General features: G+C 41.9%; 1 protein-coding gene and 1 pseudogene across 1 annotated transcript in view; one reads left to right on the top strand and one right to left on the bottom strand.

Moving 5' to 3' along the window:
* ryr2b (ryanodine receptor 2b (cardiac)) overlaps positions 1–12,678 on the bottom strand; it is a 210,519-nt gene that overhangs the window by 90,310 nt on the left and 107,531 nt on the right. Inside the window, exons 58-63 of the mRNA XM_060933368.1 lie at positions 10,749–10,864; positions 6,959–7,035; positions 6,608–6,729; positions 6,364–6,413; positions 5,941–6,001; positions 810–1,033 (exon numbers count right to left, since the gene is read on the bottom strand). Coding sequence (XP_060789351.1) covers positions 810–1,033; positions 5,941–6,001; positions 6,364–6,413; positions 6,608–6,729; positions 6,959–7,035; positions 10,749–10,864 — 650 coding nt within the window. The remainder of the gene's footprint in view (positions 1–809; positions 1,034–5,940; positions 6,002–6,363; positions 6,414–6,607; positions 6,730–6,958; positions 7,036–10,748; positions 10,865–12,678) is intronic.
* On the top strand, positions 12,068–12,208 carry LOC132894711 (5.8S ribosomal RNA; annotated as a pseudogene).

Genomic DNA, 12,678 nt, shown 5'->3' with positions numbered 1-12,678 from the left:
TCACTCATTGGTTAGGACTTCATTGCTGTGACAGAAGGCCATGGCAGTGTATGTTTATGTAGGAAGTGGCAGATGAATTAACCAATCAGATTTTGATTTATAGTGGGAGGGACCAAAAATGTATCGCCCTCGGCCTTCTTGAAGGCCGACGCGAGCTTAGTTGTGAGTCGGCACCATCAGCGCAGCAGTGAAGTCACCTTCCAGCCAGTGTAGCGTTCATCAGCAGTGTTAGCGAATGCTAATAAAGCGCTCAAGCCAGTGCTCTCTATCGAGAGCAAGTAGAACAGGCTAACGACAGAGAAACTAAGATTTCTATCTCCAGACTCTTCTTCCATGCACGCTCGCTACAGTATTTTTCACTCATACTTAAATATTCATTTCATTGTGTAATTTACTTAGTTACTTTTAAAATCAACATCGATAGCTACACACAACAGAGTGACCCGGCAGCCTGCCGCTAATCCTTTACAAAATCATTTGCCCTGTTGCTTTTTTGGTGTGTCTGGCTAAGTTTTGGCTGAGCTCAAGTCCCAGCTCTAATAGTTATGGTTTGCTATTGGTATATATTCACATAACTTTGGAATGCACGTCACTGACATAAGTTGCCAGCTCTGAATCTGGCCCACAATGAATTCAGGAATGTAAACCAATTTGTGTGGACATTTAAGTGAATGCAAATGTGTTTTGAAAACATATGATTATATAAAATGAGGAAAGAAGAATGAAGTCATAGGTCATAGTTTGTTAATGAAATCCAGCAAAATATTTTGACATTTTCTACTTGCTCCCTAAATCCCATCATGACGTACCCATGAGGTCAGCTGAGCTCTGGCAATGAGCTGTATGTCGAAACAGAGAGGTCAGGACCGGGAGGAGTGCAGTGGTGATATAGGTCACTACTTCTCCATCTCTTTGAAACTGTATGGTCCCCAGGGTCACGTTGTCCACCACCAGCTCCAAGTCCACCGCTGCAGCTTCGAAGAATGAGTACAGAGCTGAACGCACACACTCCATCGCCATCTTCATCACTACCCTGTACGTTAAATAAATGTTGTTCAAACTTACTGTATTCGACCATGCTAAACAGTCCCCAGTAGTTTGATTCACTGTTAGCAACATTAGCATTGTGTGCTAACGATGTTGGGACACATTAAATTAGAGTGCCACTCGACACTCTGTTTGAACTTTTACACATAATGATTTGTTACAACCGAGAATTGAAATGGAATTAATTGGTATGATGTCATAAATCTACACAGAATATCCCATATTATTCTATCCACATTCACTGGATATGAGCAATCGTGTGCTCTGATTGGCTACTCTACTACTAGGATATCAGCTCATATACTGTGAGTAGAGAAAAACAAAATGGTGGTGTGTTTGGCTGAACCAACTGAGGATGAAATAAAAACTCTACTCAAAAACAAAGCCCCAAAAATTATCAGGTATTTAAAAGAGACAGAAATAGCTAAAAATAATAATAATAATAATAATTATCCCCCCCAGTATTTCCTGTTCCACACTCCAGCCCAGTCAGTGGCAGTAATGCACCTTTAAGTTGGTTTGCCAACTGCCAAAAAACCCTAAAGAAGAAGAAGAAAACCCAAAAAAATACAAAGAAAAGCAACAAAATATGAAATGAAAATATTTGATAGTAAGAATGTATTTTTTTTATTTTTCAAGAGTTATTATTATCGCATTTTTCACAAATTGCTGCTGTCATTTCACCGGTTTGTTTACCGGTACATTCTAAGAGGAAAAGATTTTGTCAAACATTTTGTATAAAGTTTTTATTTATCAAATTTGCAAAAAATAAAAATGCTCCTTTTCTCAAAATCCAATTAATGTGGATAGAATTAAACAGTTATTCCACTCAATCTCGTCGTACATGGCTTATAGCCAACTCAGTGCTACGCGCCTCGTCGCCTATCAGCTCATGTATGGCTCGATTTCAGGGAATAATTGTTAAATATTGAAGTGACAGAATCACCCATCACAATGGTCATCACCTTGAGAACATAATTCCCACAGTGAAGCATGGTGGTGGTAGCATTGTATTAAGCACATGCTTTCCATCAGCAGGATTTGAAAAATAATCAGCATTGAGGGCAAATGGATCATCCCAAAAAGCATCTTGAGAAGAAAATATTTTCCTGTCTGTAATGGACTTAAAACTGAGACGGATCTTCCAAGAAGACAGAGATCCTAAGCATACCAACAGAGCTACCTGAACCTGAATGTGTGACAATAGCCCAGTCTGATTGAAAATGTGTGGTAAGACTTGAAATTTCCTGTTCATTAGTGGGCTCCATCCAACCTGACCGAGCTTGAGCAAAGTTGCTAAGAAGAAAGGGCGAAATTAGCAGCATCCAGATATACAATGCTGACAGAGACATATTTTTTGAATGTGTAGCTTCATCTTATAGCTGTAATTACAGCTAAAGGTGGTTCTATCAAATATTAATCCAATCAACAATGTTAGACCTATTCTACAAATCATATGGTACATGCACCAGTTAACTCCCTGGTTAAAACACTACAAAATGTGGAAAGAGGGGTTAATACTTGCGCAAAGCAATCTACTCTATCATTACTTGTCTGATGAATTATTTATAAGCATGAGGAGATGTTGCCGCGAGGACGCAAGAGACCAAATGTAGAGTTACAGAAATGAGATCATGCTAACTGATCCATGCGAGATTTGACTCATTGTTAATCTCATTAGCATTTTAGGATGAAGAATCAACTAGGATACAAGAATCGTGTTGTATAGAGTAGGGCTGCAAAACTCTAATCTCAGATGTCCAGAGCTCAGGACAGTTTGGAGATTTCCCATTCTTACACACCAGCTAAAACTGGTTGGTAAGTAGCTGGTAAGTTGAATAGATAGATATCTGGCAAAAATTGCAAAAATCCAAACAAAATGTTCTGAGAACTATAATTATGCTTTATGTTACATCTCTGTCGGCTCCCGTGCCATGTCACAAGACCATTATCTCTGGTCATAGTCTTCTGATTACTAATCACATGCACCTATCTGAAAAAAATAACAAAAACAGTTTCATTACATTCCAGGCATTTAGCTGATGCTCGTATCCAAAGTGACATACAACATACCCAGAGCAGCCTGGGAACAGTTGGGGGTTAGGTGCCTTGCTCAAGGGCAAAGGGCACTTCAGCTATTCCTGTTGATCCAGGGAATTAAACCGGTGACCTTTTAGTCTCAAAGCTGCTTCTCAAACAATTAGGCCATGGTTTCCTCTGCTGAAAAAACCCACCCTAGACCCCTCTGTCATCAAGAACTATGGATGGACAACCATCACCTGAAGCTCAACCCAGGCAAGACAGAGGTAATCTACAGTCCCGCTCTATCCTCTCCACCCCAGACATCGTCATCTTCCTGGGGGACATCTCTAGGTCACCGTCACCCAGTGCAAAGAACCTAGGGGTCATGTTCGATGACAAACTCTCCTCTTCAGCGAACATTGCTGCAGTGACCCGGATGTGTAGATTCCTCCTCGACAACATCTGAAAGGATCTGCCCTTTTCTTACCACTGACACTACTCAGCTCCTGGTCCAAGCGCTGATCCTCTCCTGGTTGGACTACTGGAACTCTCTCCTTGCTGGCCTTCTGGCATCTGCCATCAGACCCCTCCAGCTCATGCAGAATGCTGCAGCCCACCTGGTCTACAACCTCCCTCATTCCTCCCACCTTACCCCTCTGTTTGCTGACCTGCACTAGCTACCTATCATAGCTCGTATCAAATTTAAGACATTGGTGCTAGCTTACCAGGCTCTCAAGGGGTTAGAGCCAGCATACCTCCAGAGTCTGAGCAGACCCTACATGCCAGCCAGATCACTACACTCGGCTACTACCAGTCACCTGGCCCCTCTGACTCTCTGCTCCTGCCCTGCCTGCTCGACTGCTGTCTATCCTGGCTCCCCATTGGTGGAATGACCTTCCCATTGAGGTCAGAATTGCTGACTCCCTGACCACCTTCAAGTTGTACTTTGTCATTTCATTTGTATGGTTGGTTTGTTTCCTTGGCTGTTTGCTGAATGTTGGTACTTCAACAGAATATTACACTCAGTGTTATTCTGTTACTTGTTCAGTTGGCATGAGAACTTTCTTGTCTAGAAATTCAGCACTTTGTGTACCTGACTTTTGCACTTGTTGTATGTCGCTTTGAATAAGATTGTCTGCTAAATACCACGTAATGGAATGTCATATCATTTTAGATCTTAGCAGGTGACATAATAATTTGCTAGACGATGGATAAGATATTAAAGATCATCACAAATGTAGTCTAATTGTCTCATCTCATTATCTCTAGCCGCTTTATCCTGTTCTACAGGGTCGCAGGCAAGCTGGAGCCTATCCCAGCTGACTACGGGCGAAAGGCAGGGTACACCCTGGACAAGTCGCCAGGTCATCACAGGGCTGACACATAGACACAGACAACCATTCACACTCACATTCACACCTACGCTCAATTTAGAGTCACCAGTTAACCTAACCTGCATGTCTTTGGACTGTGGGGGAAACCGGAGCACCCGGCAGAAACCCACGCGGACACGGGGAGAACATGCAAACTCCGCACAGAAAGGCCCTCGCCGGCCACGGGGCTCGAACCCGGACCTTCTTGCTGTGAGGCGACAGTGCTAACCACTACACCACCATGCCGCCCCAAGTCTAATTGTTATGAAACCAATTGTTTTCACAAAATAGGAGTTTGTTCCAGGTACTGAGCCACTTCTCCCACAGGATTGCATCAAACAGAACATTCTCTTCCTATTGTAGGACTCAAGACCAGCATCAAGACCACTGTTTGAAGGTCTCGGTCTCGTCTTGGAATCCACCGCATTTTTACTCAGTCTTGTCTTGGTCACAGATATAGAGGACTCTGGATTTTATTTCAAGACCGGTGAAGACCACAAATGTGGGGATTTCACTAAATTTCCATCCATCCGTCCATCATCTGTAACCGCTTATCATGTGCAGGGTCGTGGGCAAGCTGGAGCCTATCCCAGCTGACTATGGGCAAGAGGCTGGGTACACAAGTCACCAGATCATCGCAGGACTGACACATGGAGACAACCATTCGCACTTGCACTCACTCTCACACCTACGGTCAATTTAGAGCCACCAATTAGCCTAACCTGCATGTCTTTGGACTGTGGGGGGATACCGGAGCACTCGAAGGAAACCCACAGAGACACGGGGAGAACATGCAACTTCCACACAGAAAGGCCCCCATCGGCCACTGGGCTCGAACCCAGAACCTTCTTGCTGTGAGGCGACAGTGCGAACCACTACACCACCGTGCCACCCTGCAATTTCACTAAATTGCCTGTGCATTGTCTGATTTATTTGTTAACAGTGTTACTGTGATTGGATGGAAAATGTTCTGCTTCAAATGTGGCCAATAATGTGACTCATTGCTAATTTGAGATTTTCGTTTTTGTCTATGGTTGTCATCTCTCCCCATCCCCCTTCACGCACACTGGTCTAGTCCTGGTCTTGACTCAGTCTCACCCTGCCATGTTCTTGGTCTTGACTTGATCTCAACCCCTCAAAGTCTTGGTTACAACAGTACATTCTCTGGTCTCACGTTGAAGACCCCACAGGTACCAACACTCAGATTTGACTCTAAGCTGGACTTTTAGCAGATGCTCTTATCCAGAGTGATGTACAACATTGAACCAGCGACCTTTTGGTCCCAAAGCTGCTTCTCTAACCATTAGGCCATGGTTTTCCCAAGGACTTGGACTTTTTTTTTTTCCTAATGAAACTCTTCATGTACAAACCATGTTCTTGAGCTGAACCATATCTTCTAAAGTGAGTGTGTGTTGATTCAGACGTGCAGTTTGGACAATGCTAAGCTCAAGGCTAAAAACTGGTTAGGACACAAAGTGACCACTCCAGCACTACCTACTTCGCATCCAGAGAGAGTGCCAGGATCTGCAGACAGCTCACCACACACTGAGCATCTTGACCTGAGAAAATTAAATAAAATAAAAATGAATCCAAAAGATAATAATTCAAACCCAGTCCACACTGAGCTACATGCTACACCAGCTAGCCTATAAAGTTAAATAAAATAATAAAATAAATAATTCAATAAATAAATAATTTAAATTAATAAAAATATAATTAATTAATTGATTGATTGATTAATTAAAATAAAATAGCATGCAATATTATCATTCCATAAACACTAAAATAACCAAATCCTCTCCATTTCAAACATGCTTTTGGCTAAAATACTGAAATATGAGAGTGAAAAATGAAGCAACAAAAAAATCATGATGGAAACAGCAAAATGTGTAAGTATGACGCACTTGTGCCAGACTCTTACCGAACAGAGAAACCCTGAGTCTGGTGAGAGCTGCCAGTTTACAGAACAAACTGAGGAGGAAAAAAGAAAAAGAAAATATGGAAGAAGGAAACAAAAGAAGGTAGATGCAGATGGACGCAGGTTCAAAAGTGGAATGACGGAGAAAGCCATGGGACATTGGACATGAGAAAGAAGATGTAGATGCAGCTGAGCAGCCACACACACACACACACACACGTATGTCTGCTATAAAATGTTTCATTACCTAGAAACCATCTCTCTCTCTTTATTGGAAGCATGAGCAGTGTTGCTAAGAGAACACATCACACTGGGCAGGAAGTAGAGATGGTGATTTTTAAAATACTGATCAATTAGAGGCAATAAAACCTGAACGAGGAAAGAGAGAAAGTGTGTGTTAGAGAATTTATAACACTGAGCTATCATTAGGGCTGCACACTATATCACTTTTATTAACATTATTGGAACATTATAACTATGGCTTGGTGCATGTGTGTGTGTGTGTGTGTGTGTGTGTGTGTGTGTGTGTGTGTGTGTGAGTGATTAGTGTATCAATGAAGCCTGAGAACAAAATACTGAGAGGACTATATGGACTAACCTTGATGAAGAAATGCATCTGCTGCACGTGACACACTTGCTCTGCCTTTCCCATTTGCCCTCTAGCCTGAGCAACCTCTGGACAATTACACACACACACACAGTATATATAGAGGATGTTACATGGTTGTGCAAAGATATGAAGGTTATCTTCAAGTGGTGAACATATTCACAAGTGAGCGAAGCAAACAAGTGAAAAATTTTCACCACTCGAAGATAAACTTCATATCTTCGTACCGCCATGTAATGTTCTTTATATTATATGGACACACACACACGAAAAAAATCAAGTTAATCAAAATAATTTTAAATTTTGAACCGGTTCGCCAACTGGTTCAGGAAAACACTAGGAGTGATGTCATCAGAGTGGAATATCAGGAATTATTATCCATACAGGACACTTTTTCCATGGAATAAAAACGTTCTATTCCCTTCTTGTGGGTTTCATTCATTTGGCTTGATAGCATGCAATATTGTTAGCATATCGCTTATCCTACATGTATTACGTCACTCTACCCAGTGGAGAATGAGTGTTGAATATGGTTTACGATATTGCATGGTTGTCAAGACAACATGACGTCACATGCCAGAGATGTAAAACTTCTATGCTAGTGAGTGACTGTGACAATTTTAAACAAACATGGCCGCCAAGTTTGCTTCATTAAATACAGAAGATTTTGAGAGAATTTTGGCCGCCAGGGCACTACGTTGTGTGTAGTTGTCGATTTTGATTTTAAAAGTAACTAAATAAATTACACAGGGAAATGAATAATTAAGTATGAGTGAAAAATACTGTAGCAAGTGTGCAGCATGCATGGAAGAAGAGTCTGGAGATAGAAATCTTAGGCCCTGTCCACACGGCAACGGATTCAGGTGAATCTGATAAAATTATTTATCGTTTCGGCCTGGCGTCCACACGGCACCGGCATTTTGGGTACCCCAAAACGAAATCTTTTGAGAACAGGTTCCAGAGTGAAAAAATCTGGCAACGGAGCCATTGCGAAGTCGTCTGGATGAGTAGAATGGATTTGTTTACGATGATGTCACAACCACATGACTGTCAGTGCTTCACGCCGGGTAGAAGTGTAACGAACTCGATGCGAGTTGTCAACAAATCCTATAACTTGGTTCATGAAACGCGCTTACAAAATATTTTCACTGTGAATATTTATTGTATAATGGTGCAAAGTGAGAGAGAGAGCGAGAGAGAGAGAGAGAGAGAGAGAGTGAAAGAGAGTGAGAGAATAGCCCTTAGGGCAGAGTCTTTAGTCCAAACACTGCGGAAGCAGTACCAAACTGCGCACCACCCGTGCGCTTTCCAAAAACAAAAACAATCCCACCAGCAAACATAGGAAAAAAAAAGGAGCGATCTCACCTCTTCAGATGTTGGTTTAAGTCCGACAATACATTCCTCAAAAAGGGCGTAGAAGAACAAAGTAATCCATCAATGTGTAGCATTCAATTTATTCCGGACCATTAAAGAATTCTGGAGGATATCAGAATGTTGGCGTACCGGCTTCCATCTACCCCATTCATTCCTCTTTCCGCCTCTTTCGTTTTACACTACTGATTAATAATCAAAACTTCGTGTGGCTAATGCTACAGAAGAAGGGGTTTATGCGCATGCGTCTACTTCTTCTATTGTTCTGGTGTCTCCGATGGGACCGTCTTACAGCGCACGTAGTGGTGTGGCATGTGTATTGCATTGTTTTCAGCAAGTGTTGCGTTGCCATATGGACCTGAAATTTTACTGATCCGTTGCCCATGTGGACGCGATATTTTTAAAAAAAAAAATCTTGTTGCCGTTGTCGTGTGGATGTATCCTTAGTTTCTCAGTCGTTAGCCTGTGCTACTTGTTCTCAATTGATAACAGTGGCTTGAATGCTTTATTAATTAGCATTCGCTAACACTACTGATGAACGCTACACTGGCTGGAAGGTGACTTCACTGCTGCGCTGACAGCGCTGATTCGCGGTTAAGCTTGCGTTGGCCTTCAAGCAGGTCTAGAGTGATACATTTTTGGTCCCTCCCACTATAAATCAAAATCTGATTGGTTAATCCATCGGTCACTTCCTATATAAACATACACTGCCATGGCCTTCTGTCACTGCAGACACATTCACAAAAAAGTACCTAAATTTATCAAAACAATTCACTGATTTCCTCACGAGTGACACACAGGGGTTTGTGTCATGGTTTTGGTTCTCCATGTCCCGGATGGAGCTCAGATGAAAATTCAAAACATTACCAAAAAAAGTGCAAAATGTATTTTCCTATTCTTCATAAACATATATATTTTATGTTAAATTAAAAATAGCATTTTGTTTCATTTTCTTAATAACCAACAGTAATTATTTACCTACATTTGTAAAGGTTGGAGTAAAATATAATAGTCTATTAACTAAAATATTCCTTTTAATTAAAAATGGAAAAAAATTAATAACAAATAAAGCTTTTCTTAATAAACTTTTATAACCATTGTACTTCCTTTATTTGCTTCTCTTTTCTTTATCTTTCAGCAGTCTGTAAAAAGAGAGCTCTGATTTCTTGTTAAATCTATTTGTACACAATCACACAACACCTCTTTCACGTTTTAGATCTGTTTTTGTGTTTTCGCAGCATTAGAGCTGTGTTACTTCCACCTACACTAAAGTCATGTATATTCCCACTATTGTATGTTATTGCACCCTCTGCTGTCTAAACAACACAATTACAGTGAGGAAAAACTAAGAGATTATGCAGCCTGATAATAATCACAACTCTTTTTTTTATTTCATCAGTTCGAATCGTCATGAATTTGTATCGCGATTTATCATTGCACAATATATTGTTCCATGCCTCCTTTGGCATATCATTCCAAATGTGCTCCTTTGAATACATTTCTATAGTAACAGTTTACATAGCGACTTGTAAAATGCTTCAGCCACTTAACCAGGTTAAAAATACGTGTTTGATATGGTGAACTTTTTGAGAAGAGATGTTTAGTTCGCAATTATGGAAGCCGTCTCCAGTGTGAGTGCTTTGAAATAGCTTTGGGACAGATGAGTTTAATACTCATCTTATTGACTTCAAGAGAGTGAGAACAAAAGAGATGCTGGTGAGGGAGCGACTCTTTATAGCTGCTGTAATATAAGTGATAACAAGAACTAACTTGTTTTGTGACTCTTCCACAGCATTTAAAGTAACAATAAATGAATGCAAAGTACTTGATAAATCTTTAATTTAAAAAAATAATAATAATTGGGACACTGTTGTAATATAAGAGGAATAGAAAGTGAGTTGTTATTAAAAAAAAGATCCAATTTGGTGTGGTAACACTAACTGATGGGTGGCACAGTGGTGTAGTGGTTATAGCTGTCGCCTCACAGCAAGAAGGTCCGGGTTCGAGCCCCGTGGCCAGCGAGGGCCTTTCTGTGCGGAGTTTGCATGTTCTCCGTGTGGGTATCCTCCGGGTGCTCCGGTTTCCCCCACAGTCCAAAGACATGCAGGTTAGGTTAACTGGTGACTCTAAATTGAGCGTAGGTGTGAATGTGAGTGTGAATGGTTGTCTGTGTCTATGTGTCAGCCCTGTGATGACCTGGCGACTTGTCCAGGGTGTACCCCGCCTTTCGCCCGTAGTCAGCTGGGATAGGCTCCAGCTTGCCTGCGACCCTGTAGAACAGGATAAAGCGGCTAGAGATAATGAGATGAGAACGCTAACTGATTATTTTCCTATAACCGCATGCCCCGAAGTGTTTTATTCCTGACATATGTAGTGTTGTGTAGTGTATTTGCATATGTGTATTTCTCACCCTGCTCCAGCATCTTTTCCTGTGCTTGTTCAGTACAGGAGAGCGCCTCCTGGAGGAGACGATACGCAAAGCGGCCTGAGACAGAGGGACAATCTGACTCGGTAGGTTTTCTCTCTCTAGAAGACACAAATACACAAATTCACATTTTAATCATGATAAAAGCACAAAGTGGAATCAAGCTGCTAACTGGATGGACGTGAACTCTGTTTATATTTATACGCAATGAAAATATGGTAAAGCATCAGCCTGATTCTTGATGCTTTTTGCGACCATACGATGTCTGTATATACGATGAACAATGTCCGTGTACCACCACAGGGAACCCAATTGTAAATGCAAGGCAACGTATCTCATAAACACTTGATCGCTGGACACAAAATTTATATCTTTATTTACATAAGATAGATGAGTTTTTATCCAGCACTTATTTTTAATTTACTTTTTTTTAATCATGAATTATGAACACATTTTACGGGAAATATTCATGACAACTGATAGTTTCTGTCATGTAATGGCGATAGATGGATGTAAGTGCAGGAAGAGTTTCACTGAAAACACACTAGCAAATCTAACAGATCCAAGACGCAGACAAAAGCAGAGTCGAAAAACAGGCAGTGGTGGAGTGAGGCACAGACAGGATATCAGAGGGAACACAATACTCACAGTCCAAAAACACAAACAGGATCAAAACCAGAAAAGCGATACAAAATACAAGGCCTGGTAATGTTAGACGCAGGGTACAGAGCATATACTTCACAAAATCTGTGTGTTACTGAGAGTCCTTATATGTATGCGCTGTGATTGCCCTCTAATCAGGAACAGGTGCATGGGAACTAGTCCTAATGGCGCTGCATGTGCACCAACACGCATACCGGTAGATGTGACAGATGTAACCAGACAGCGGTTTGACAGGTCAAGTTTGATCTCAGATGGTAACTATACAGTAATGCTGTAAAGTGAAAGCGCTGGTTCACTGCTGTCAACCAGGCACCCAGCAGAGTCACATCATAATAAATGTCATGGTGTTGTGTCTGGCACATGGCATGCGGTGTCAAAGAAAGGAATAAATATGTATTCATGACTGCATTATTGGTCTCACTGTCACAAGACAATGCAGTGATTGATTGACTATATAGAAATACGCAACACTACACAATTCAATGGTTCATTCATGGTGCTATTATATTATTATTATTATTATATTCAGGTTGATTTTGTGCTCATCCACTCATCAGGAACTCCATTTTTAGGCAGTGCATATATATATATATATATATATATATATATATATATATATATATATATATATATATATACCTAACTCTTAGCGGTGGATCACTCGGCTCGTGCGTCGATGAAGAACGCAGCCAGCTGCGAGAACTAATGTGAATTGCAGGACACATTGATCATCGACACTTCGAACGCACATTGCGGCCCCGTCTACGCCTGTCTGAGGGTCGCTATCCCAATCGATCGGACGGCGACCCACCCCACCCCACGTGGGAAGGGGGGGGGCCGCCTCCGCGGCTGGAGGCTCGCAGGCGCCCGCTAGGCGCCTCCGTCCTCCTAAACCCAGATGCGCCTCGCGCCTCTCAAGGCTCTCTTCCCCCGACCTCCCGACACGCGCCTCCCGCGCCACGCCGTGCGAACGCCTCGCCCCCCCCCCCCGCGGACGCGCGCGGCTGATGATCAGCTGGATAGTACAGTGGTAACGCTCACTGACTACGACGCAGGAGATAGGGGTTCGAATCCCGGTCGGGGCAAAACATCATCCAGTAAGGGTCCTTAGGCAAAACCCCTCATGATATATCAGCCTACCTCAGGAATGAGTGAAAACATAACTGATAGAGTCATACCGGCTCAGACGTCGCCCGGGTCAACAAGGTCTGCGTCAGTTGCTAGGGAACCAGGGCAAACTGATGAGAAATGG

Source organism: Neoarius graeffei, chromosome 11 (genome assembly GCF_027579695.1).
Source record: "Neoarius graeffei isolate fNeoGra1 chromosome 11, fNeoGra1.pri, whole genome shotgun sequence".
NCBI classification, from domain to species: Eukaryota; Metazoa; Chordata; class Actinopteri; order Siluriformes; family Ariidae; genus Neoarius; species Neoarius graeffei.
This window is presented reverse-complemented; position numbering and strand designations above follow the sequence as displayed.